Genomic DNA, 27,440 nt, shown 5'->3' with positions numbered 1-27,440 from the left:
ACGCGACAAGGATAGGACGGGGCTGTCCTGGGACAGAAGTTCCCAAATGCTGCCTCCAACGTGCGCTACCTACTCAGGAGAGAAGTGGAAGAGCCCTGGTCCCTCAAAGTTCCTTTGTGCGCAGGGTGTGGTGACTTCGTGGTGCACAGGTCCACACGCTTTTCTTAGCAACAGCACAAGGTGTTTTCCCACTTTCCCACATCTACTCCCCTCCGATGGCTAACCAGGCCTCATCCTGCTTCGCTTCCCACTCCAGGAAAAAGCAAACAACTTATTTAATAAATACTTGTTGATGTTTGGGCGGACAATTAACTTTGAAACTCAGAAGTACAGATAAACCCAACCGTTGCTTTTTACGCAATGAAGAGGCTAATTTTAGTAACAGCTGGGCCCAAGGGTTACTTGGAACACGTTTCTAACAGAGCTGTACTAAACTCAGCTAATGCTAGTGGCAGGCTGATAAATAAGCATGGTTTTATTCCCAAATGTTCTCGAAGTTGCTAATGTTGCAAAAATAAAATTAAGGAATCAGCCTTTTAAAAAATTCTTTTCAAAATATGCAATTTCCTCCTTTTTATTGCTCTGTTAGATTGGAAGATACCTCCCAGATTACATTTTTGAATGATCTTCTACTGTAATGACAAAATCAGTTTCCATATATCTACAATGCGCACAGAGGGAAGTTCTGCTGGAATACCAATAAAACATTATATATGTGTGACACAGAATGGTGGAAAATGTTATGTACTGCATTGCTGTTCGCATAATTCCCTAAAGGGCTGGTGGAAAAAAGCATCTCTTGAAAGCAAGAAGCAGAAAATCTGCTTGTCAGAACCTGCATCAATCAAATGTCAGTTTAAAAAAGCTTCTTTTCATCCCCAAACAGACGGAGCGACGGAGAGGAGGCATGCAGGGTTGGAACAATATCTAAGATGCTTTATAAACTATCAACAGGACAACTGGGTGGATTTATTACCTTATGCAGAAGTGGCTTACAATAATGCTGTACATGATAGTACAGGTCTGTCCCCTTTCAAAACTGTATCAGGACAAGACTTTGTACCTATACCTGAACTGCCTCATAAAAAGACAGGAGTTAAAGCAGTTGATGAATGCGGGGACAGAAGACGACAATTGTGGCCAATCACAGAAGAAGCAATTGCAAAAGCAAGAGGAAGCTATAAAAAACAAGCAGATAAAAAGAGAGCCCCACATGAACCTTGGAAAGTGGGGGACAAAGTATGGTTATCTACTAAGAATCTAAAATCATATCAAACATGTAAAAAACTTGGCTACAAATATGCAGGGCCTTTTGAAGTGGAAAAAGTTATAAATCCTGTTTCAGTATGTTTAAAGCTCCCTAAAACTCTAAGAAAGATTAATCCTGTTTTTCACAGTGATCTTTTGAAACCATACAAGGAATCTGATAAGTGGAGACCAGCAGTGCCTAACCCAAACCCAATTTTGATTGAAGGGGAATAGCACTTTGAGGTCAAGGAAATATTGGACTCTAGAAAACATAGAGGGGACATTCAGTATTTAGTGCATTGGAAACATTTCCCTAAATCTTTTGCTGAATGGGTCTCAAAGAAACATGTTAAAGCACCTGGCTTGCTCTTAGAATTTTATAAAAAATATCTAGACAAACCTTAGTAAAATGATTGAAGAAAATGTAATATAACCTTAACCTATTATTTTCTAGGCTTCCAGATCAATGAGGTGAAGAAAGACCTTTTTGAGGGGGCAGCATGTCAGAACCTGCATCAATCAAATGTCAATTTTAAAAAAGCTATAGCAGTCAATGGGTGTTTGCTTGATTTGATTCTGCCATTTGTACCTAGGGGGGGATGTTATAGCTGTGCTTGGGTTATTGCTATGAGATGGAGAGGCGCTCACACTGATATGGGAATTTACAGCAAGACCTGAATGCAGACAAAACCGGTGGTAGTCTGAAGGCTGGGAGGAACTGTGTTATCAATGGGAGGAATGCACAAGGCCGCCGTTCTGTGAGAAAGGAGTTTGGCGCCAATGCAGCAAGGGGGGGGGGATAAGTAGAGGGAAATTTACACAGGCCTTAGTTTTAGCAACGCTTTGCTTCAAGCCGCATGTACCAACCAATAAAGGAGCATTTATCTGAACCAGGCCTGGTTTCACGAGAATTCTTCTAAATTGGGGTTTGGACTTTGTGGACTTGACACTGCTATTTAGTGGGCGGGAAAGATAAATTACTTCTAAGGATCCTGGACTGGATAGCTAGGAAAAAGCTGTTGCGCTGAGGAAAAGGACATGTTTTGCCACCACGACCTGCGTGGTGTGGTTGCTTTCGACCCACCTGAGGATCTCAGGCTCAGCTGTGTCCCCAGGCAGGCTGGGCTGAAGAACTTTGAGGGGACTCTGGGGATATCAAACTAAAAAACACGCATTAAACCTCATGGATGTTTCCCGCACCTATCTTAAACCTGCCACAGAAAATTGTTCTTTTGGCCACCAAATGTTGGCAATGCCAAATAAATGAATGAATGAATGAATGAATGAATGAATGAATGAATGAATGAATGAATGAATGAATGAATGAATGAATGTGACCTCAAGGCAGGTGGTTAGCCACTCCTGCTTTAAAAAAATAAGGTTTGGCTTGGGCCACCTATGCGAAAATACACAGACCAATGGGATCAAGCTTTCATGCCTGCAGGACCATTTTTTTTTAGCAACTAACTCAAATGGGTAGTAAGCTGCCCCCCGCCCAATCAATGTCCAAAGAGAGTGCGATTCCTGCCCGTGCAGCCCTTTCATCTCCGCTCATCGGCCTTTCCACGGAATGAGTGGGGCAAACATGAGCTCCTCTCTGGGAATCCGAGAACTAAAAAAAGTGGGCTTTGAGAGTCCTGCCAGCCAAAATGCCCCCGGCCGTTCTCATAAAACCCCAGAACTGGCAGCACCATCCCTGCCAGTTTTCCCCATTGAGGAGGAAATGAACTAAGCTGGTCTGAGAGAGGCAGGAGAATGTTTTGGAAGGAAAAGAGACCCAGCGGCAACCTGGCTCCTTGAAGGGGATCTGGTTGCAGGCAGGCGTGCTCAAACCGCCTTCCTCCGGCTGGGCTTCCCGTGGACATCCGAAACAGACCCGGGAAGGCCAGCGGTCTCCAGCGGTTTCTCCTACCAGAGAGAAGGCAGCTCTGGTGGATGTTTGTCCCTGGAACTTCTTGCTGCTTGGGGATGGTGGGACATATTTATTTATTCAGTTTGGCACCACTTGACTCCAGAAGGACTCTGGGCAGCTCACAATATACCAAGCAGAATAAAAGAGCAACAAGATAAAGAGAGAAAAAGGAAACTAAAAAAGGTAAGAACAGGATGATGGACCCAGTTAACTACACCGAGACACAATCCAGCCAGGCCCCCAACCAGGCTAGCCAGGCCTGGGAGAAGACCTGGTCTTATAAGCCCCCCCAGAATGTCGGGGGGACCACCTGGCTCTCCGGGGAACCTGCCCCTTGAAGGTATAATCTTATTTTGAACCATCAAAAACAGATCTACGGAAGGATGTAAGAAGACAACAAGACCTGGGTCTTTCAGGCTGCATAAGCCCAACACCGTCAGAGTTGTCTGCAAAATATGTGTCCCTGTTCACAGAGGGAACGTTGGCTAGCAACAGAATAATAATTTTAAATGATACAGAACTGTGCCTGCATCGTGAATATATGGCGTTTAGAGAAACGCAAACGGGTACATGATTCTGTTTCAAAAGCAAGTCACCAGGGTTTCTCCTGATGCACAGAACAGAACAAAGCGTGCAAAACATGGAGGCTACGCAGCAAAAGGCTCCGGTTTGGGTTTCCACCTCACCACCCATGCCCTCTTCCAAGGCCTTCAGTTCCTCTTCTTTCCGCACCAATTTGCTGGAGCTTCACACCTCGAAAAATGAGTTGGCATCATTCCATGGCGCAGCCCTAACAGAGCTACAGTATTGCTCCTCCTGCTGTTTTTTCTAAGCTTGCAGGGAACTTCAGCAAAGTCCAGGGTTCTGACCTCTGCTAATATTTTCCTTTCACTTGTGGGTGGTGCTGCTGGGGAGACTCAGATAGAGCAAGCGCCACCACCCAGCAGTAGTGAAACTAGCAGAGTTGTAATGTACCTATTTACCTTCTGGTTTTGCAAAAAACCAGACAAGATTGTGCTGCTAAATTTTTAATGGCACCTGTTTTGCAAAAAAGGAGACCGGGCACCCTCGTGCATACCCTGTTTGCCTACTTCCGCTGATATCTCAAAGCATCAGAGCAAGGGGAGGCCAGCTCGGAACCCCAGGAGGGGACCGCAGCACCATGAGGCTGTTCGGCATCTTACCCCCAAAGGGCGACTCCCCCCAGTCCCTCTCCCCTCTCCACACAGGCGCCTCCCTCCACGTACCTCATCAGCCCCAATGTGTACCCAGCTGGAATGCAGGTGCTTGCTGAGGACCTGGGTGAGCAGGGCCTTCAGGAGGGCCAGGGTCTCTGGGTGGTGGGGGTTGAAGCTGTTGGGGAAACGCTCCACTTCGCGCAGATGCCGGTACTTGTCATGCTTCAAGATGAACTGCAAGAAAGAGAGACAGGCGCTGTGGGCCGCACCCTGGAAAGAGGACAAGGCGACCCGGGGCCGAAGCCAGCGTGGAGTTCATGGGAGACGAGTCTGGCTGGAAAAGGTACCGGCCCACCAAAAAACTGCTCCTAACTCAGTGTCTGGACGGGCCCCCGCAGCAGCGGAACCCTAGAAATGAATGACACCAAAACCAAATTTCTTTTGCTCACTAAAAGGCGCAGTGACCGTGCTCATAATTAGAAGATGAGCAATACTGACTGATACTGAGCAAGAACTTTAAATACGCTGGAATCCTGTGCAGCAAACAAAAGGCGCTTCTGCCTGAGCACAAAAAGCCTCTAACGCAAGAGGAGGCTTTGCTCGCTGCAGAGGCGATAATTCTGGCCCTGCCACAGAGCCTGTGCGCTACGGCACACGAACCTGCATATCGAAAGGCCTAAGAGCACAGCTGTGTCCCCCGGCGGAGGTCTAACACCCTCCTAGTCCCACGGGAGAATGTGCCAGCTAAAGAACTGGCTGGAGTGAAATTACTCAGAGAGATTCCGGGTCCCAGTAATTCCCGCTGACAGCTTTGCCTCTTCCTGGAGGAAAGGCATTAAAGTTACGGTGGCCTCGCATCTCCGCTTCTGCTCCCACAAGGACATGAGACAGCGATATTCTAGACACCACCTTGAAGGTAGATGGGAATTTATGGCCCTATTTCTGTGAAGGTGGTCTACATGAGAGGCCCTCTTCTCTAGCCAACTCTCTTTCTGACATCGTGCCTCTTCTGCACAGGAGGCAGTTTCTGGCCCCTAGGTTTCATCTGGGGTTGCAAAGGGAGGGGCAATAATGTTCCTGTATATGCCCTGCTCAGAAGAGTCATGCGAGCTTCCCACATTTAGTGCAACGCCCTACATGCCAGCCTGGCATGCCCACCCAATTGTGCCTTCTGTAGTTACTTGTCAGGGCCAGCCAGAGGAAGAAAACACATTTATTTTAATTAGTGGATTTACCTCTAGATGTAACCAGAAGGGTCACTAAATTTTGCTCAGTAGAGATTGACATAGGGGAGATGTGGATTTGATTTCCTGGTTTTGGTTATCCGGACCATATGCTTAACCCCGCTTTGATTCTTAAGTGTTTGATGTTTTATCTCCTTACATTTTGGGGGTTCGGTTTATTTGTGCTATTATATGTTGCTTTTGGGTCTCAGATTATAAAGAAAGAGAGAGAGAGGGAGAGAGATTCGATTATGTGCCATCAACTTGGTGTTGACTCCTAACGAGCGCACAGGCAAGTTTTCTCCAGGAGGATCCTCCAGCGGGGCAGCCGCCCGTGGGGCCGCTGTCTGCCCTTGGGAGAAGCAGCTGCAGCCGGGCGGAAACGCTTCTCACCCCGTTTCCCTCGTGAATTCACACATTAACTCACAGCTTTGCCCACAAGCATCCAAGTGGGCGTCCCGGCTGCCTGTAACAACTGAGCCACCCCCGGGGTCTTCAAGGATGGGCTGAGGCCCAGTGGCGGCCACAGCCCGTCCAGGCCCTCGGCTCGCAAAGACAAAGGCCAAGACCTGGGCTTTTAAGAGTGGGCGGAGTCTAGGAGAAGAGGAGATAAGCACAAGCACGCAGGTGTGCAGGTAGGGAAGCAGATGCGACATCTGGAGACTGGCAGCCATTCCAGGCTGGCAAGAGGACTATCAGCCGGGATCACAAGCTATGGGAGCAGCATATCCTGGTGGGAGTCCTGCTTGGAGCTTTGCCAGGGGCTGGACAGCAACCAGAAAAGGAGCAACCGCACTGAGGCAGCACCTGATCCCGACTAGCGTAAGAACTTCCGGAAGAAGGCAAAGGTTGCATGCTGCTATACAGTCTTTGGGATCTTTGTTTGGACTAAGCATTAAGTATTAAAAGATTGAGTATTAAAGACATATTTACATGCAACGTCACCTTGCAAAGTCTAGAAGGGTGGAGAGCAATAGCCTACTGTTGGGGAAGGTGCGTGCTGCAATAAAGCACTGTGTCCAGATGCAATGGTACATGAGAAAGACCCTGGGAGATGGGGCGAAGAGACGCCACCTAGGGAATGGTCAGATAAGAGAGCTGCATAATGGGAGAAAGAGGCTCAGAAGGGACCCTCCCTAGCTTCCCAGGCTGTAAAGGAGATTTATACTTTCAGACTTGCAAGATTCTGTTGATGCAGCCTTACAATAAAGTAGAATTAGTTCATCTGGTCGTGTTTCCTGTCTGGTCTACCAGGGAAGGGTGACAACAGATCTGCTATGCCGTGGTGTGTCCAGCCCTTGGAAAGCAAAGAACCCTTACACCATCACCACTTAGTCACCGCAAGGACTGACTTTCTTCAGGAAGATCTGCTCTCAACCTGAACTTTTATGTCTCTCAGTTCTCAAGAGTGTTCTTCAGCACCAAAAGTGTCAATACTCCTTCTATCCTGCTTCTTCAAAGGCCAACTTTTGCTACTAGAGTGTCACAGGGAAAACCATTGCCTGAATGATTCTAATCTTTGTAGATACAGATACATCCCGGTATCTCAATACCTTTTCCAAAGCTTTCTTTACTACCCTACCAAGTGCTAGTCTGCAGCATGTTTCTTGAGTGCTGGTTCCTTTACTGTTGACAGTTAATTGTAAAAGGCAGAAGCTATCCACCCCTTCAGTATCTTCATTGTCAATTCTAAGGCAGGTTGCTGGTCCTGTTGTCATTAGTTTGGTGTGAAGGAATGGTTGGATGAAGGCCGCGCTCGGGGAGATAAGCATTTCCTTAGCCCCCAACAGGAGCAGGGGAAGGTGAAGAGGATGAGGCTGGCACCACCCTAAGGAATTCACGGTGTTTGCTTGCTGGCTTGAGAAGTTAGATTCAGTCTGGCGAGATTCTGTCTTTGAGGTGGAAGCTAATAAACGCAACCGAACTGTATCTGTACTGTCTCGAGGAGCTCTTTGGGCTAAACCTGACATCTGGTTTTAATTTAATCTTTGTGCTCCTTGACTTTCATTACAAGAGCTTGCAGATCATTTGCATTTTCAGCTGTCAGAGTAGTGTCATCAGCTCAGTGCAGGTTATTAATGTTTCTTTCTTCGGATTTAAATCCATGGTCATTATCTTCCAATCTAGCTTCCCTCAATACATTCGACTAAATAAGGGGAGAGTATACAGACTTGTCTCACTCTCTCGCCAACCTGGAACAGGTCTGTTTCACTATGTTCCATCCAGACTGTGGCTTCCTGACCTGTGTATAGATGTTGCATGAGGACAATGAGATGCTTTAGGACTTCCAGTTTCCTATGAGCATTCCTCAGCTTGATATGATCAACACAATCAAAGACCTTTCTATAATCCATGAAGCTCATACTGACTTCTTTTTGGTATTCTATGGCTTTCTCAGTTATCCAGCATGCATTCAACAATAATGTCTCTTGTTCCTCAGCCCTTTTTAAAGCCAGCTTGAACATCTGGTACTTCTCTTTACATGTAGACCTCTAATCTGTATTATCCTTGCATGTGAAATTAACGATACTGTACAATAGTTGGCACACTGTTAAGTCTCCTTTTTTTGGTACTGAAATGTAAACCAATCTCTTCCTATCCATTGGCCACAGTGTCATTCTCCAGATTGTTGGCACAGTTTGATTAGAATCTTAATAGATTCTTCTTCTTTGCTTGCTATATTCCTATAGATATTCCATCAGTTCCTTCCAACATGGTAGTGACTGGAGTGCCAATTTAACATCATTTAGAACTAGATGTTCTTGTAAATAGGGAATATCTTCTAAGGGATCTTGGATGTTAACATTTCTATTATACCATGTTCAGTACATTTTTCCCATTTTTCTTTGATCTTCTTTGAATTGGTTAATATCAGTCCATTGGTGTCCTTTAGCATACCAATTTGAAGGTTTCTCCTTCTGAGTTCAGAGAACTTTTGGAAGACTTTCCTTGTTTTTCCATTTTCTACATGTTTTCTGACATCATTGTAATACTGCTTCTTGTCTCTTCTAACAGCTCAACTAACAAATTCTTTGTTAAGTTCATTCCTGAGATCTTTCTTAGATTTGCCTTCTTTTCTTTTCTTGGCAATCCCCCCCCCCCCGGTTCTGATATTTACTTTCTTCTGTTTCTTTATCTTTTCATATTCATCCTTAACAACTTCTTTAGGTTCATTCCATAAACCCTTTGTTGCCTATTTGTGAGGTTCAGGACTTCAAAGAGATTACTGATGTTCTCCTTAAAAATGGTGGATATGTGTTCAAAATCGTATGGTGGAAACTGATTGACTTTCTTCTTCTACTTCAGCTTGATTTGGAACTTGCATATGAGCAGTTTGTGATCTGTTCCACAGTTGGCCCCTGGTCAACTCTTTGCTGTTATAAATGATAGTCTGCCTATTTGTACAAGTAATATAGTCAATTTGGTTTCTCCATGTATGCAGGCTTCATTTTGATTGTTTTAAAACTGTTAGCAATGAAGAAATCATTGAACTGACAGAAATTGATAATAATTCTCCTGCTTCATTTCAGTTTCCTAAGCCACACAGTTCAATTATGTTTTCCTCCTTTCTATTTCCAACTTCTGCAATCCAGCCTCCAGCTACAAACAGCATGTCTTGCTTGCATGTCCTATTGATTTCAGACTGAACTTGATAAAACTCATCAACCTCCTCTTTTTCTGCATCAGTAGTTGGAGCATAAACTTAAGATAATGATCATATTAAAGGGTTGCTCTATGAAGCTTAATTGATATTATTCAATCAATGATTGGGTTGTACCCAAGTATTATCTTTGCTATATCTTTTCTGATTAGGTTCCTTCTGTGTTTTTCACATCCTGAGCAGTAAACATATGATCTTCTGACTTAAACTTAAAGTGCTGAATTCTGGTCCACTTCAATTCACTGATGCCTGTTGGTGTGTAGTCAACTCATTTCATCTTTTACTGTCTTGAGCTCTCCATGTTCATGCTTCTTATGTTCCATGTTCCTACTGTAATTCTGTTTTTGCACCTTCAATTTTCTTTTCCTGTATGGCAACATCAGTAATTAGATGTCCCAATGGTTTTAATCTAGCCATGTCATAAATACCATTAGCACCCTGAAAGATCCTCAGCAATTCCTCAGTAGCTTGTTGAGTGCCATCCGACCTGAGGGCCCATCATCCAGTGCTATATTGTCAATCATTTTATATTTTCTATCCATGTGGCTTTCTTGGTAAAAATGTATGAGTGGTTTACCGTTGCCTTCTCCTGCACAGAATAAATCAATGCCTTGGCCATTGTCACTAAGTGACCCTCTGCCTCCAGCATCTTCTGTATCGCTGCTGCCTGATGCAGGTGCCTGCTGGCTTTAGTGGGCAGCTGGGATGACCTTCACGCCTTGGGAGACCCTGCTGGGAATACATACTCTGGGCATGCAGTCCCGACGTTCTTTGCTCATCCCTTCCAGGAATGCTCATCACACCATCATCACAATGACGCAGCACAGCAGGACTTGGGGGAGAGATAGATGGATAGATAATATTTGGTCTACTGATCTTTACAAGGGAGAACTAAGCCATAAAGATCAGTAGAAAGCAAGAAAATATACATATTTTATTAAAGCAAATCTGTAAAAATCCACAGAAGTACAAATGTTAATTCTGAGATAATAAAGAAGCAAACCAAAACTAGCACAGAATCTGTGTACTGAATTTAAGCCATGTCTTTTGTTTGCTACTGAAAGATATTTAAGTCTGCTAAGGGGAACAAATGGAGGATCAAGTGAAGTGTAGCTTTTAAATCAATGAAAGCTGCATATAAATTATTTCTTATAACGTTATTTCTCTAGCAGTTAAGAGAGGCTATAACTATTGGCAATGTGGGCTGGCCTTGCCCAAATCTAGCTTGCTTTACAATGAAAATCCCCTTGACCTTTCACCCTTTACTTGATAAATGCATGAAATAAACTTTACTGATTGTGTTGAACAAATTTAACATTAACCTTGCTCCTTTTTTGTATGACAGAACTAGAGTGGTTCTTTTAGCACAGATCACAGGTGGAAGTATGTTATGCACTATTGTTTCCTTGAATAGCAGCTAAACAAATACCCTAGAGATTTTCATCAAGCCGCTTGATTTGGACTTTCAAAAGGAAATTTAAATGGATTATGAACTGCCTGCTTTATTCCTTCTTTAAAGGAAACATGGTTACCGTTTTGTACTTAATTGCAATCTCCATTTATTTTAGGTATGTCCTAATAACTGTTATCTGCCCATTGAAAACACATCTACTTTCGCATTTTGAAATGAGTCTGTATTTCCTTGATTAAGTTTGTAAAGAAATATCTTAAGATCTTCAACTTCCCCTTGCGTATAGCGGGAACTCTGAGTGTTTAAACTGGACTATCACTGTTTTTGACTGCTGGGAAGTTCGAGTCAAAGAGGAAGGCATTTGTTCTGGACGGCGGACTCTGTTTTACTGAGAGTTGGTTCATTCTGGAAACAAGGAGGAGGAAAGTGCTTGGAAGTGCCCGGGAGCAGGACACACTCCCGCTGGGAGCAGCTCTGAAGTTGCTGCTCCAGCCACTGCCAGGTTCTGTATTTGTGCCCCCAAGCACGCCTTCTGAAGTGAATCTGAAGCAGTGCACAGCCTCATCTTTTACAGGAGCCTGCTCTAAAGCAGGGAGGTCTTCTGTCCAATAATATAAATGATATAAATTAATCATTTTCATCTTTAATGATTTGGGCCACAAGTTCTGTTCTGGTCAGCAAAACAGCACCACAGAAGGGTCATAAATCTCACCATGGAATTCCCAGTTCAGTCACAAAGTTTATACTAATAAGAACAGGCATGATCGCTTTTGTGTCTGTATATTCACAATTACGTATATTCACAATTATCTCATACGGTAATTGCATCAGTGGCATTTTGGAGTTATCAACTCTTTTAGCTCTTTAGCAATTTACTATCTGATCAGATAGCAAGAATGCCACCTGCTGATCCATTTAGCCACAAGAGAAATAAAGCTTTACCAGAAAAGCCAGATGCAGTCACAGGACTTCCAATCCCACCACAAAATGCCACTTGCAGGTTTTGGTAAATTAATAAGTTTCCAATGAACTTCCTCTTTAAATGATCAATGACTTAAATATAAAACATAAAAATAACCTTTCTTTCAACCCCCATAAGTCAGGTGTTATTGCAGTTCTCCAATAATATTCCATGGCAGATTCTTTTTCATCCTTTTATTTTGAAAATAAACCAAAGTCAAATAAAAATATAAAATGAAATGAAATGCTCTGCTGGGCCTGGTTCCTGGAGAGGAAAAGGAGGCTCCCATCTTTGTCCCCTACGGTTGGGGAATCGGGTTCTTTCCCTCAGCTTAGACAAGCTCTGGCTGTTCGCTCAGGAGCAGAGTATCTCCAGCAGCGACGGCTTAACCGAGCCTGACGCCCCCGGGTGCCCTCCCTCCCTCCTTACTTACTTACTTGGGGAAGCACCAGCATTACTCACTGGCCAGAGCAAAATGGGGCAGGAGGGTGAGACGTTTTCTTTGGTTTATGGCTCTGTTGGGCAGAATTCAGGAGTCTGGAAGCGCCATTTCCAACTAACACATTTCATTAAAAGGCATGTGCTTTTTTGGGAGTCTTTCTCTCCTGTCCCCGCAGCCAGAGTATTTCCCAGATTTTGTACAGTCAATCTTCGCTGTGGTCCTGAATGGCCTACAGCTCATTTTGAGGAGCTCGGGAGGGAGGAAAAAAGCCTGCCAAGTGAAAATCAGCATGTGCAATCAGAGGATGTGACCTATAAAAGCCATTGCCACCAAAGTCATGATGATTTAACAAAAGAATCTACCAACTGAGCTCAAATTAGGCTGGTTCAGATTTAGTGGCTGGGCATATTGTGCAAATCCAGCCTATTCGGTTGAGTTTATGGTTGAATGAATTGTGCAAAACCAGAAAATGGGTTAATTCCGGAGGCAAGTTAAGTGTGTGGTTTAAATGCCAGAAAATTCATTGGCCACTGCTGAGCCGCTGCTGCACGTCCTCTTTGTACCAGCTGGTGCCCATTCAACTCAAGCATCCCGTGCAAACATCAGAGGGTGTGACTAAGGTGGGTGTGCAAAACCAAGGAGGCCAGGCTGTGGGCATTCCTCAGATTTGCACAGGGGGCAAAGTAAGGACAGCAGGCTTCTCCTACCTCCACGTGCCCAAAGGTCTGCACTAATGGGATTATTTCCAGCTTATTGAGTCCAGCCAGCTCTTGGATCTTAACGATGTCTTCTTCGCTGTCAGGAGACAAAAGCAGCAGTCAGCACTGGTCCAGCCCCTGCACCAGCCCCTGGATGCCAGCAGGGGTGAGAGGGGAGGAAGGGGGATGCGCCAAAGGGATGGAGCCAGGCCTGCGGCCTCCAGCAGCAGACCCTGCGGGGAGGGGGGCAGGTCAGACCCCCCATCCTCCTGCTCCTGCACAAACCCCCGGCAGCTCAGGGTGTTCAGAGCCGGCCGTGAAACGTGGACACAGGAAGGAAACAGGGGTGGAGGGAGGACGGGGGGGCACAACTTTCACTGACAGGAAGGGCAGCAGCAAGAGCCACCCTTGAACCGTGGGTAGGCAAGGATGCCAAGAGGGCCTGCCTCAGGTGAGTCAGCCTTTTAGAGGAGGGAATGGGAGCCCCGAGCCCCTGCAAAGTTAACACCCATTTTGCTCTTTGAAAATCCTCCCAAAACATCCCAGTTCAAAATACACTGAAAGGGTATGGTTGGCTGCATGTGGGACCTCCCACGCCCTTGCAATAAAGAAACAAACAGATCCCCTCCCACCTGAAGCAGCATAAGGAATGGACTTTTGGCTTCCAGCTACTCATTAACCCAACCCATGGCTGCACGGCCTCATTGTGAAACGCAACGCCCAAACCCACCTTCACGAGATGACCTGGTGAAAGGACATGGCAGACGAAGTCTGGGTCCCCACCCCAGGTTGAGCTGCCAAGTGCCAAACCCATTTCAGCCACACTGCGTGAACCCACTTCTGGTCCCGAGGATCCCCACTTCCACGAGGGCCAGATCCACACCTTGGCTTAGCTACTCCCTCCCCTGCCAGACATTGAAAAAGCCCTCTAGGCTGCCTTACCTGTAAGCATAGGGGGATCTGAGGATCTCCAGCTCTCCCTTGAAGGGAAACATGTCTTCGTACTCAATCAGGACCCCGTTGGCCCCCATCTTGGAGAAAAGCGGGAAGATCTGTGGAGAAGGAGGCGGGCAGGGGAAGAGTCCAGCCACAGGGCTGTTAGAGCAGCTGAGCGGTGAGCTGGTACAGCAGAACCCAGGGGGGAAGGGAGGCTGTCTTCCTTCACCCACAACCAGCAGCCCAGTGAGCCATCCACAAGTAGTCCCTGACCACGTAGAACAGACCCGCTTGCCCAACAGGCAACCTCTGTGCTTGCGGCTATCAGCCTGCCAGGCCAAGCCAGCTGCAGAAAGGGATCCCAGAAACAGTTTTCAGGCCATTCAGCAGATGCAGCTACTGTGGCTGAACAGTTGCATTCCACACACTGGTGGCCCCATTGTGAAAAGGGAGAATTTGTTCCTGGATGCCAAATTTATTTAGGTATTTAACAAATGTATACTGAAACTTCATATAATGATGTTTCTAGTCCTTGGGGCTGCACAGATCATCTCGGGAAGGTCTGCAACTCCAAAGAAAGTTGGGCAGGACATCACAGTGGGATTCTAGCTCTGCATGATTAATTTCTGTTCTGCAAAACCTGTGTACCTGGTTTATTCTGTATTGACCTTTTTTGGATTCTGCAATATTATTACTATTATAGATTATTACTGAGAGGCAGTTTGGTGTAGTGGTCAAAGGCCCTAGACTATAAATTGGGAGACTGTGAATTCTAGTCCTGCCTTGGGTACAAAGCCAGCTGGGGGATTTGGGGCCAGTCCTTCTCCCTCAACCCTAGGAAGAAGGCAATGTCAAAAAGGTTGCCAAGAAAATTGTGGGTACTCATCCAGACAGTCGCAAGGAGTCAAGACTGACTTGAAGGCACACACAAACGTTTTACTATTAGTTTTATGTAACTTATAATCAACAACACATCTTCCATGGGCCGTTTGCAGAGCAGAAACATGGCTTTGCTTAGAGAGCACTAACACAGTACCGCAAGGAAGACCAGCTAGAACTCAATTATCAGAAGACTAAAACCATGGCATTTGCCTAAAGGCCCAAGAGCCTCTCCTGGAGCATAGATGGCCACAAGACTGGGCAGGTCTCCTGCTTCAAATATCTGGGGGTAGTCCTTCATTCTGCCAGCAGCAGGAAAGCCCACAGGGACTATGTTGCTGAAAACGCACAGAGGAGCACATCTGCCATTCTTACATTCCTTAAGACAGAAGTGGCATTACATGCCTGCAGCACTCAAGTTATTCGAAACCAAGCCAATAGCTCAACTTTTTATGGTGCCCCGCTGGGCCCCTTCTCCAGTTTTGCACCATTAGACCTCGTACAACCCAAATTTCTAAGATCAGCCTTTCAAATCCCAATATGTTTCTCCAATGCCACCCTGAGACTAGAGACAGGCCTCATGAAGGTGGAGGCTAGAGTGTGGGTGACCATATTCAACTGTTGGCTCAGACTATCCCTTTTTCCCTTGGCCTTGCCCCATGAATTATGAGTCCACATGGAAACGGGCAGTGGCAACTAAAATCTCATCCATGGGCTTCTCTCCAGGCCTTCTACTCGGCTTGGGATACGACCAGGCCAAAGCACTCATTAAACAGCAATGTAGCAGACACAGAGCGCCAACTGGATCTAGCCAGGGCCCCAACCTTTATTGCCAGTGAATCCAACAGGTACTCTGCCTCCCCAATGGCGTATTTAATAAAACTCAAAGTACCTAAACACCAGATGGCCTTTATCCTGGCACCATGCCATGCCCTCCCCTCAGCTGTCCTCGAAGGCCAATACAGGAAGATCCCTTACCCGGAGAGACAATGCCCTGTGACTCTGGGCACATGGAAACCACAGAGCATGTGCTTCTCCAGGGCCTGTATTGCAGTGACGTTCGTACTAGCCTCATCTCACCATCCCTGCATAAATCCCCAGGGCACAGGACAATTCTACACCTCCCTGCTGCTTTCAGACACCAACCCTGCTACAACATATAAGGTTACCAAGTTCTGTGCAGCAGCGATTAAAATTTGTTGGATGATGACCTGTGCCATAAGCTAGTCTTAATGAGCATCTAGTTCACCATATTAGAGTGCTCCGCAGTTTGATAGAGATAGTCTCCCACATACTGACCATTATATTCCACCACCACCCCCCATCTAATGCTCCTACCCTCATTTTAGAGTCTTTTAGACTTTGGTTTTTTAAATATACTTTCTATTTTAATATATCTTCTAGCTTTTCATGATTCTTTTTTTTAGGCTCTGCTGCTTTTGAATTGAATGTAGCCCACCCTCCTTATGCTGGTCTATGACCGTAATAAAGATTGATTTGACAGTGTTATGGTGGTTCTCCTCCTTTCTCCAAGGTCAGTTCCAGTTGGAGTGTGTTGAGGGGGAGAGGTCTAGCTCTTAGACCCCCACTCTTCAGGGTGCTTTTGGGCTCTACTCTCTCCCTGCCCCTATTTAACACCTACATGAAGCTGCTGGGTGAGGTCATCTGCTAATATGGGGTGAGGAATTGACTGTACCCTACCCTCCTTATGCTGGTCTATGACCGTAATAAAGATTGGATTTGATTAGCTTTGCTTAGCTCCAAATAGAGCCACAGAATTAGAGCTCATTAGGTCTAACTGCCTACTCACTGCTTCTCTTACAATCCTCTAGCCCAGGGTTTCTCAACCTTGGCAGCTTTCAGAGGTGTGAACTTCAATTCCCAGAATTCCCCAGCCAGCTATGTGAATTCCCCATTTCACATAGCATTTGCCTTTTTAGCAGCTGCATCACATTGTTGGCTCATGTTTAACTTGTAGTGGGCAAGACACCCAGACCTCTTTCACATGGACCAAACCAGCTCTTTCCTACCCTAAATTTGTGCCTTACCATTTTCCTCCCTAGACATAGAACTTTACATTTCTCTCTGATAAATTCCATCCAATTAATTTGAGTTCATAGTTCAAGCCTGAACCTTCTCTCTTTCATCTAAAGCAGTGTTTCTTAAACTTTTTTCTCTCAGGACCCCTTCCTACTTTTAATTATGGAGGACCCCAAAAGAGCTTTTGTTCATATGGGTTATATTTATCAATATTTACTGTATTTAAAATTGACACATTTTCTACCGCTACTGCTTTTCATGATTGTTTGATGGGATTTTAACATTGTATTATTTTTCAACATAGGCTGGCAAATAAATTTGATTTCACAGACCCCTGAGAGGGTCTTGGGGGACCCCCAGGGGTCCTAGGAAAACATTTAAGAAACACTGATCTAAAGCATTAGTACCCTCTCTCAACTCTGTGTCATTTATAGACCTTATACAAGTGCCCCAATTCCCACGTTCAAGTCCTTGATGAAAACATTGAACATCACAGGTCCTGGGATTGAGAACTGTGGCCCTCCACTCCAGGTTTCCCTCCAAATTGAAGTGGAGCCTTTAACTAGCACTTTGGGTGCAGCCATTTAGATTTAATTTTTTTTAAAATCCCACCTTTATTATTTTTTATAAATAACCCAAGGTGGCAAACAAACCTAATACTCCTTCCTCCTCCTATTTTCCCCACAATAACAACCCCATGAAGTGAGCTGGGCTGAGAGAGAGGGACTGGCCCAAAGTCACCCAGCCGGCTTTCATGCCTTAGGTGGGACTAGAACTCACAGCCTCCTGCTTTCTGGCCTGGAGCCTTAACCATTTAGCCAACTGTGGGTCCACCTATCACTCAATAGGACCATCCAGCTCATAATATCACTTTATGAAGGAGACCATCATGACAGTCCGCTATTAATGAGCACTCTTTGGACGTTCACCCAACCGTGGGCCCATCTGTTATCTTTTACCCCCTCTTCGACCATTTTATTAAAGAGAATGATGTCATGGTCAAGATATACTAGGTCTAAAGTGTTCCCCTTTGAAGCCACTAGCTTAATGGACCTGTTTGTTCCATGCTGTCCCAACTGAATTTACTTAAGCTTTATTAATGTGGGTTTCTCTTATGCTTCCACCTACCAATTAGTCCGCTATTAATGAGCACTCTTTGGACGTTCACCCAACCGTGGGCCCATCTGTTATCTTTTACCCCCTCTTCGACCATTTTATTAAAGAGAATGATGTCATGGTCAAGATATACTAGGTCTAAAGTGTTCCCCTATGAAGCCACTAGCTTAATGGACCTGTTTGTTCCATGCTGTCCCAACTGAATTTACTTAAGCTTTATTAATGTGGGTTTCTCTTATGCTTCCACCTACCAAAGGGTCTAGGCGTCTCACAAAGGATGTAAAGAGATACTTTTGCAAAACTCCTAGCGCAACCCTACACCGTCTCTATACCTGATCATGTACCTCAACACATGCCTGGGGTGTAATGTTGAAAGTGGTGGGCTAGGAGCAGGGAGGCTCAGGTAACAGTCCGTCCGCCCTCAGCCATGGAGGGTCCTGGGGGACACGGGCCAGGCGCTCACGCCCAGCCAAGACGCCTGCACAGGGTTGCTGCGGTGGGAACAAAGCCGAGAAGAGAACGCGGCCACGTACGCGGCCCTGAGCGCCCGGAAGGTGGGATGGTAATCTAACAAACAAGGAAACCCGACTGCTGCGGGGAGACTCTTCCTCACTCCAGCAAAGAATGAAAACTGATGCGGACGTGCCTTAAACATGAGTCACATTTATTTTTCTCTTTCTCTTTTTCCTGCATTCTAACCGCTTTACTTCAAGGAGAGTTCTTGGAAATTAAAACAATTGTTTCATAGATCTTGGGTTGGCTTAAACAGCCCCTCATGAGCGTAGGGTTTTTTCCTTTAATGACTGGCAAAACTAGATTATCATCTTTGGACAGTGTGTGTGTTTCTAAATACGTCTGTAGCGAGAGTAGCAAACTAAACAGAAAAAAAAGGGAGCAAATAAATATAAATATAAATATACCCACACACAAAGCTTTTTGTGGCACGAAGTGTCACAAAACCAGTGTCTGCAGAACACGCAGCACGGAAAAGAGGGCTAGGGACGAAGAGAACGCGGGTCCTGCTCACATCGCAGCTCACCTGCTCCAGGTAGGATACTTTGGGGGCTGCCCCTTTGAGGTCCAGATGAACCAGCCGCATCTGCGTGGAGCTGAAGTCCCGGCGGGGCATCTTCCTCAGCTCCGGGCCGGAGGCTCCAGCCGCTGGCTTGTGGTCCGGGTGCGCCAAGGATCGCTCCTGGGCGCCGGCCGTCTGTTTCACGTCGAGAGCGCTGCCCCAGAAGTGGCCCTCTCCGCTAACTTCCCGGCGCTGGTCCAGCGTAAAGCTGTGCGCATGGAGCAGAGAGGGGGCTCAGCCCCAGAGCAGGAGCTTGGGGTGCGCAGGGCTGGGCAAGGCCCGACTTCGGCAGCGGGAACCTCGCCACGTGCGCCACGAGCAAACAGGCCTGACCAAACCTGAAAGGGCCTCTGCACCCTTGCTTGCTCGCAGCCGTGCCAGACAGGCAGATGCCAGGGGAACGGGCAGTGGAAAGCACCCGTCCAAAATCCGCTTCCCTCCCTGGTATGCAGAGCACCCTTCCCCAACCGGGTGGGAACTAGGCCAGGCTTGGGAAGATGGTCCCCCTTGTAATTTGACAACTTGCACCGCAGCCACCCAGCTCTCATTTCCCTCCCCACAAAGTCGGGGACGTGGAGGGGCCAGAGAAATCCGCAGCGTGGGGCCCCAGCACGAAGCACGTCCTGAGGGAAAAGGGCTCCTGGGGTGCAGGCCTTCACCCAGCTTGGACGGGAAGCGATGCCACCCGCAGGAGGTCTCTCGCCCTAAGGGTCCCCCTTAGACCCTCCCCAAGCAGCCCCAGGCCCCAAAGGGCGACCGTTTCGCAGCGACCATAAAACTCATTTCCAGCCAGAGCGGCAAACAGAGCAGGCCGCAGGGTAGGCCCATGCCCCCCAACGCCGAGCACCAACCTGTCCCGGAAGAAGAACTTGATGCCAGCCAGCGCCACCGTCAGGAGGACCGCAAGACGCAGCAGGTTCAGCTTCTGGCTGCGGTGAAGCGCCATTCCTGCCAGAGAGAAGGGGAGCGAAGGGGAGACACTGAGGCCTGGCGCGGAGGCCAGGCGTGGATCCTGGCGCATACGTCCACCTTCCCCACAAGGCGCTCTTTGGATAAGTCGAACTGCATCCCCCATATTGGCTGGTGGATTATGGCCCTTGTAGCTGCGGTTGGAGCCCAGAAAAGGCAACCCGTCTGAAGGGTGGCCTGCTGGATCTGACCCCCTAACCGAGACCTGAGGAAGGCGGGGGGGGGGCTGCCTCAGCCCCTGTTCGTAACTGCAGACATGCTGCTGTTCCCGGGCTCTGAAACGTCTGGTTGTGACTTTTGCAGAAGTTTGGGCACAGCACATTTAATATGGCATGAGCTTCGGCAGAAAAAGTGCTCCAAAATATTATACGCTGCTATTTTTATGGAAATGTGGATAATGTTTCCCTGAAGGATTTAAGTAATTGCTACTATTTTAAACAGGTAGACCACTAACACAGTAATTTGATTGTGTTGCTTGAACTATTTTTCATAAAGCACGGCTTAGATATTTAACAACTTCTGGCCCAACCACTGTCCCTCACAGGGATGGCTTAAGTCTGTTGTTCTGACTTCATAGCACAAGCCAGCTTAATCCACAGGAAAAGAGCTCTAATTCAAGACACAAGCTAGAACCACACGCTGCAAAACACAATTTGGATGGTAAAGAAGGAATCGGATTTTGTTTTTGTTTTTTTCCTGCTTTATATGCACAGAGCAGTTTCAGCCTCCACTTCCCCCTTCTTACTGCATTTCAAACCAGTCCTATGTCAACAGATCTCAACAATCAAGCAATAACAACAGATCAGCCTAAAACCACAAAACAACAACTGAGCACAAGGCAAGCTGAACCACAAAATCCATAACATCTGAAACAGCAACAAGAGTGGTGGTGAAAGATCAGACCTCGCTGCCCCTTGGGGTCTGGACCTTAGGCCCACCAGGATGCGGCAGAGGGGCACTGGGTACAGAGGGCACAGAAACACCGAGATGCACCTTGCAGAGGCCAGTCTGCCTGGGAGTAACCTGGCACTGGGAGCAGGAAAGACCGGTGCCCCCCGTGCCCTTCCTATCCAAGTTCTGAGTGACACCCAGTTGCAACCTGGCGCCCTCCATCTCTGCCTCCCGCTGTGAAGATTCTTGACCTGGGTAACTATTTGCCTCGTGAACTTTGCTACCAGCAGAGACTTTATTGCCTCTGAATCCAGGCTGTGCTGAGTTTGCCTTTGCTTCCTGGATTTGTAAGCATATTGAGTTAAGCGAAACAGGGGACCATGACACATTCTTCTGGAGGAGGAAGTGGCATAAAATCCTTTTCCTCCACACTTGAAGCTGAAGTGACCCAAAGAACCTCGTCTGCGGAAAGGTGAGGATATTCTATAATTGGGGGCCCACAGCCCAAGAGACTCCCTGCGGTTGCCATGCAAGGTACCTGCAACAAATGGCCGTAGACGGGCAGAGGCCCCGGCAGCGATTAGCAGCCAGGCAGGCGCTGCCAGCTGAGAAGGGAACGCAGGGAGAGGAGAGTCCGTGGCTGTAAAGCATATGACCTGCGGGGTAGTTGCTGGTGGGCAAGGAAAGGCGGTACAGAGCCCAGGGATCTTGGGCAGGACTGCTGGGAGGGCTGGAGGCAAGAGTTTCCCATGAGCCTCACCATATCCTGGGGCTGGGGTAGAATTTAAAGAGGCTAAAAACAAAGAGTCCCTTTTAAGAGTCCCTTGGACTGCTCGGAGGTCAAACCAGTCATTCTTAAAGGAAATCAACCCTGACTGTTCATTGGAAGGATTGATACTGAAGCTCAAGCTGCATGATTAAATGGGCAAAAAATATTGGACATAATATACATATGCAGCAATGGGAAAATATGTGGTCTAAAGGACTAAAATTTACTTTTATGTTATAATTTGAAAGAAAACTTTTATAAAATTTTGTGTCGATGGTATATGATACCCCAAAGATTATCAAAGATGTACGGGACAATTTCCAACGTTTGTTGGAAATGTAACCAACAAGAAGGGTCGTTTTACCATATGTGGCGGACATGTAAAATTGCAAAGAAATTTTGGACTCAAATACAATCTTTGATGCAGAGCATACTACAGATACAGGCTCCATTTAAACCAGAAATATTCTTGTTGGGGATAATGGACTTTCAAATTGGAAAGCATCTTATCAGAATTACTCAATACATGATTACCGCAGCAAGACTTTTGTATGCACAATTTTGGAAAACCCAGACACTACCAACAATACAAGAATGGTTGCTAAAACTGATGGGAATGGCAGAAAACGATAAACTGACTTGTTTATTAAAAGAAAAATCAAATAATTATTACCTTAAGGAATGGAAACCATTGATGGACTATTTGCAAAATGCAGGCGGGGCGAAGCTTACATGGGGATTTGAAGATTAGATTATAAATGTAATGGGATATGTTTTGACAAAGAATTATTCCTACTAAATGCATTAAAAACTAGCACCTATGACATTCTTATTATTCTTAAGACCAGAGATAGATTGGAAGCTATCTATTTTTCATGTCTTTTTTCTATTCTTTACTTTATCTCACGTTTTCTTTTTCCTTTTCTTATAATTTGTATTTTTCATTTTCTTTTTTATTTCTAACTTTTTACCTTGTAATTTTAAAACTTTAATAAAATATTATATAAAAAAAAAGATAATGAAGCTCAAGCTCAGATACTTTGGCCACCTAATGTGAAGAGAGGACTCTTTGGAAAAGACCCTGATGCTGGGAAAGATTGAAGGCAAAAGGAGAAGAGGACGGCAGAGGATGAGATGGTTAGATAGCATTGCTGAAGCAATGAGCATGAAACTGAGCAAACTCAGGGAGGCAGCGAAGGACAGGAAGGCCTGGCGCAATATGGTTCATGGGGTCACGAAGAGTCGGACATGACTTAACAACTGAACAAAAAAAGGAGATGAAAATCGATCTCAGGTTGGCAGAATGTGTCCCTCAACGCCAGGACATAAAATGAATATTAAATCGGAAAACATGGGTAGCAGGCAGAAAAAGGCCTGGCAGCAAAGCAACTCTGACCAAAACGTTTGGCGACGCAAAACACAACAGATGCCAGTGAAACGCAAAAGCCATTCCTATAATGCAGCGCCTTGGAGGCAATACTCGCTGAGCTGGAGCACCAGCTAACAGGGCAGCCCCAGAACCCCCCAGAGGGGCTCCTGGCTGCCCAAGGGGCTTTTTCTTCTTCACTCCCCCTAGCTCCTCAGAGGCAGCAGAGAGGGGCCTTGGGCTGGCCCCAGATCCACTTAGCCGGAAGAGGGGAACCCCTCAGCTCCCGCTGGCTACTCTGACTGACAGCAGTAAGTCTTGTGGTGGAGGAGGAGGAGGAGGAAGAGGCGGAACTCTGCCAAACAGCCTGCACAGGTGAGGAGCTGGATCTTGGACCTTTGCAAAGCAGAGCCTCCATCCCTCGTGCTGCCTGATCCTAAGAAAGCGGCTTGTGCCTCAGGGGCTTCTGAGGGTCACCCCCTTGCCCAAAGGACGCAGCAATCACCTCCAACTTTCCTTCTCGATCCAGGCAGCGTGGCACTGCTGTGGGGCTAGCCTTGGGTCAAGCTCAAAAGGTGTAAGGATGGGGCAAAGACTTCTGCAGCGCTGCTCCCTCTGGGAGCCAGAACGAGACTGGGATACCTAGAGGTGGAGAGGGTCAGACATGGAGAGTCTTCAACTTTTTGCAGTATTTTTAACTACTTTTTACTTTACTTAATTTATCTTGCCTCTCCACCACTAACACAAGAAGGTCTATGAAGTGCTGAACACACTCAAAGAGCACACCAGCCGTCCATGCGCCATCTCACTCCCGCTCAGACGTCTCGGACAGCCCTCGGACTAGCAGCTGCTGATTGGCTGACCGACCATGAACCGGCCTCGTTGCTGTTTCTGGGCTGCCCAAATTGAGGAGAAGACAAGAAGTTTGAAGGCATCTCAAAAGGTTGCCCCACCCGTCTGCCGCGTGCAGAGACCCTCTGCTTCATTTTCTTTTTTGCTAGCTAGAAAGACAGCTCTGAAAGAGGGCAAAGCAGCTGGAAGTTAATGCAGACAAAATGCAGAACTGGTGGTCTGGATTTGTGTTTGTCTAGGTGGAGATGTGCAACTTCTCACTGTGAATGTTCTCCCTTGGGGTGGTTTTTTCTGAAGTTAGGGTTAGGTGATCTGGCATTACATCTGGAGGCCCAGAAGCAACATAAGAGACACATGTTATGTGCCTGGTCAGCCACGGCCTCATCTAAAGAGACAGGCGATCTGTCTGTCCCTCTTCACCTGCAGCGGTCTTCACACGGAGCTGCATAAACTACAAAAGGTAACTGATGGGAGCATATTATGCAGAACCTACATCAACTGCTTTGGCTTCCACCTGGTTTCCAAATCCAATTTAAACCACTAGTTAACATTTCAGGGACCAGAACAGCCAGCGATAGGATGTCTCAGTGATACAGGGACAGAGCGGTACCATACAGCCATGCTGTATGCAGACAGAAAATATGTTTTCTTTCAACCCCCAAACAAAAATCACATTCTGGAACTTCTGCCAAAGCATTTCAGATTGACTATGGTTTGGCAGACGAAAATCTCAGAACATTTGGATTGTTCTGGGTTTCGACTGAAACAAAATCTGGAGGAATCCGAGAGTGATTTTACAGGGTGGGTAGGGCAAGGCTGAAGTGCGTCACTCCCCTCCTCTGCAGTCTCCCCTTCTTCCTAGTTTTAGATGGCACGCGAGTATTGATTTGCTGTTGACAGCAACTTTGGTCAGACAGTATCAAGGACATGCTGGCAGAAACAACAGCTGGCCAGCGTGGCTTCCATCAGTTCCCAGACTCTGCTGGGGATTGTTTTAGCTAAAGAAACATCCTTGGTTGCCAACCAGCTGACTCCAAGGGGGCAGCGCTTTCAGCATGCTTTCAACAGAGGAGGGAGTGCAATTCCAGGTATGTAAAGAACTGTGTGGGCTCTCTAGCAGTAATCTGAGAGGGACAGAAAAGTTGAACCAGCAGAAAAATTTCGTGGCTGAGCTGTCAAGCCACCAGAAACCTCAGCATGGAGACACAGGGGATGTCCAATCTAAGGGCACTTTATTTCTGTGGTCAACCAAGAGTTTGTCATTCCTTTGGTTAAGTGTTGTAATTTCACTGTCTGGTTCTCGTTTGCTGGTAAAAATTTAAACCCAATAGGCACTTTGGGCCAATGCCATCCTTGATGAAATGAAAATAATGTTCCTGCTCACTCACAGATTGGCTCAGGAGAGCTAGTCTCTTGCATGCCGGTCACTGGCCAGGCAAGCTTATCAGGTTTTTGTTTATCCTGAATGATCAAGAAAAGAGGCATTTCCTGTTTTGCCACAACCCACAGAGAAAGGAAGCAATCACAATCAAAGCAGATGATGACAGCCTAACCCTAGAGGAAATAACGAAACAGCACCAGGAAAGCAGCTTGGAGCAATCTGTGTAGAATCACAGAGTCAGAACGGACCTCAGAGGTCATGGAGTCCACCCCCTTCTTGGTGTATTCTGGACAGACCCCCAGCAAGGAAGGGGAACATGCCCCACGAGGTAGAGAGCTGTCTCCGCCAGGAAATTCCTTCCAGTATTTCACTGAATGTTCTTTCCCTGCAGTTTCAGATTTGGGATGGCATATGGCCCAGGCAAAGGGCTAGGTTTTAATGTAAGTGGAGTTAAACTGATTAAGTGCACTTCCTCCCTGTGTACTTAGTTATGTTCCCTCTTTATCACTTTGGCAGAGACTGCAGGGCCACCCTGAAGATTTCCAGCCCCGGGTGGCGTAAGTGGGGCCGAGGGCTCAGAGGAAAGGGGCGGCTGCCCACCTTCTCCACGGGAAATCTGTCCAAGGGCAGTGGCAGGACTCTGAGGGGCCAAGGGCAGCCACGGGCAGCCACAGGAGTAACACGTAGATGCTCACTGACTGCGCCAATCCTGTGGTTAAAGGGAAGCTCTGAGGTGTGTGGCGGAGCTGGGCTGTTGCACGGGAAAGACACGCCCGCAGTGCTGAGGAGCGCCAGGTCCTGCCCCCTTTCAGCTCCTGGTCTCCAGCGGTCACTGAGCGCCCAGGAGATGAACCACCCCAGAAAGACTTCCTGCAGGGCCATCCCACTTCGCAGCATGGCAGGGCCATTGGCTCACCCGAGACTCCGAACTTTGCCCCCGTTTGGCCACCTGCAGAGATGGGAAAGAAGAGAGGGGTCCTCTGGGAAGTTAAGCACACAAAGGCACTCAATGCAAGGGAAGTCCCTGATCAGCCCGTAAAGGGCCTCCATGTACCTAATGGTGGACATTCACATTACACCAAGCCAGTTAATCATGTTTGACTGAATAAGCCACAGTTGGCTGGATTCCACGGGGGCTGAGTGGGCACAACATACTAAACCAGGGGCAAACAAACTACATGATGGCTTTGCACAATGTATGCAGGTGGCCAGTTTGTGGTAGCAAAGGTTCTGTCTCTGGCGGGCTTCGTGCAACACACCCTGACAAGGTTAAAATGAGGCTGGTTAGAGTTGTGGTCCAACCCGCTATGGCAACTGCTACGCACTTCTCTTAGCCTAGTGTGTGAACCCGGCATGACACGGCTTCTTGGTTGGGCAGAACGTGTTATTTAAACAGGTTTTGTAAACCAACATTTAGAGTTTAGTGCGCTTGGCAGTTAGCCACTGAGGCTAAAAAGCACTGCCATGCTCTGCATCACGCATAATGCAAGCTATTTGTTGAGTCAGCCCCAAATCCACCAGAAATCACTCAGTCAGGTGACTGAGGGCGCCATCAGGGGCACATCTGCTCACGGACAATCCTTCAGGCCCAGAGGTACGGCCTACAAAGCCGGTTCCCCACCCTCCCCGTGCATCAGCAAACACTCAGAACAAGAGGCCAGAAGCCAATGGCAGATTCAGTAATCATTTGGCCCACCATTATGGTACAATGTTCAGCCCACAACAGAGAAGACAAACAAGCAATTTCCTTCTGGTCGCGCTTCTGCTCCATGGAAAGGAACAGAGGCAGAAATGGCATTTTGGGGAAGAAAACAAGTCCTCCCATGACATCCACAGACCCGGGTCCAAGGTGGCACCCCCTGGCTGGTCTATACCTCACGCGTATTGACCAGGTTCCCACACTGCCCTGGATTCAGCTTGTGATTCATCTGGGTAAAACACACCGTGTTTTACAGTTTTACAGTGTGCAGCCCTTTGATTAACCAGGTTAGCAGAAGGGGTGAAGGGCGATCCCAGCCACGCAGCCAGAGGCCGAGGACCTTCCTCCTAGCTTTGGGGTGGGGATAGTTCGGATCCCAAGGAAACGAGGGGGGGGGGAAGGCGCTGGCTCCTCAGCGAGGCGCAGCCACTGGAGTCAGGGCTTTAACACATTTGAATGGCTGGACAGAGATAAATAAATCCGGCCAGCAAAGCACCAGGGTGATGGTGCAGGTGTCCCCAGAGGGGAAGGCCTTTTGGTGCCCCCGGGCCCCCTTCCCTTGCAGCGGGGAACAGCCTCTCCCCGGTCCCAAAGAAGCCGCCAGCAGCCCTGAGCCGGGGAGACCCGGAGAGCAAGCTCGGGCCTTCCGGCGCTCCCCAACCTGGCGCCCTGCAGGCTGCGCGGGATGGCAGCCCGCAGACGCCTCCAGCCGGCCGGCGTGGGTGGGGGGATG

General features: G+C 47.2%; 1 protein-coding gene across 8 annotated transcripts in view; it reads right to left on the bottom strand.

Annotated features, from left to right (window-relative positions):
• LOC103063121 (hexosaminidase D-like) overlaps window positions 1–27,440 on the bottom strand; it is a 49,353-nt gene that overhangs the window by 15,084 nt on the left and 6,829 nt on the right. For all 8 annotated transcript variants that reach the window (XR_015798163.1, XR_015798160.1, XR_015798159.1 and 5 more), the window contains exons 2-6: window positions 19,632–19,728; window positions 18,745–18,988; window positions 13,677–13,786; window positions 12,744–12,831; window positions 4,408–4,572 (exon numbers count right to left, since the gene is read on the bottom strand). Coding sequence is in view for 5 of the 8 variants with exons in the window: in XM_007436219.4 (XP_007436281.2) it covers window positions 4,408–4,572; window positions 12,744–12,831; window positions 13,677–13,786; window positions 18,745–18,988; window positions 19,632–19,728 (704 nt within the window). In the remaining 3 variants the exon portion in view is untranslated. The remainder of the gene's footprint in view (window positions 1–4,407; window positions 4,573–12,743; window positions 12,832–13,676; window positions 13,787–18,744; window positions 18,989–19,631; window positions 19,729–27,440) is intronic.

This window comes from Python bivittatus, unplaced genomic scaffold, assembly GCF_059951505.1.
Source record: "Python bivittatus isolate LINGU-HERP-01145 unplaced genomic scaffold, Pbiv_v1 ctg000030_np1212, whole genome shotgun sequence".
NCBI lineage: Eukaryota > Metazoa > Chordata > Lepidosauria > Squamata > Pythonidae > Python > Python bivittatus.
This window is presented reverse-complemented; position numbering and strand designations above follow the sequence as displayed.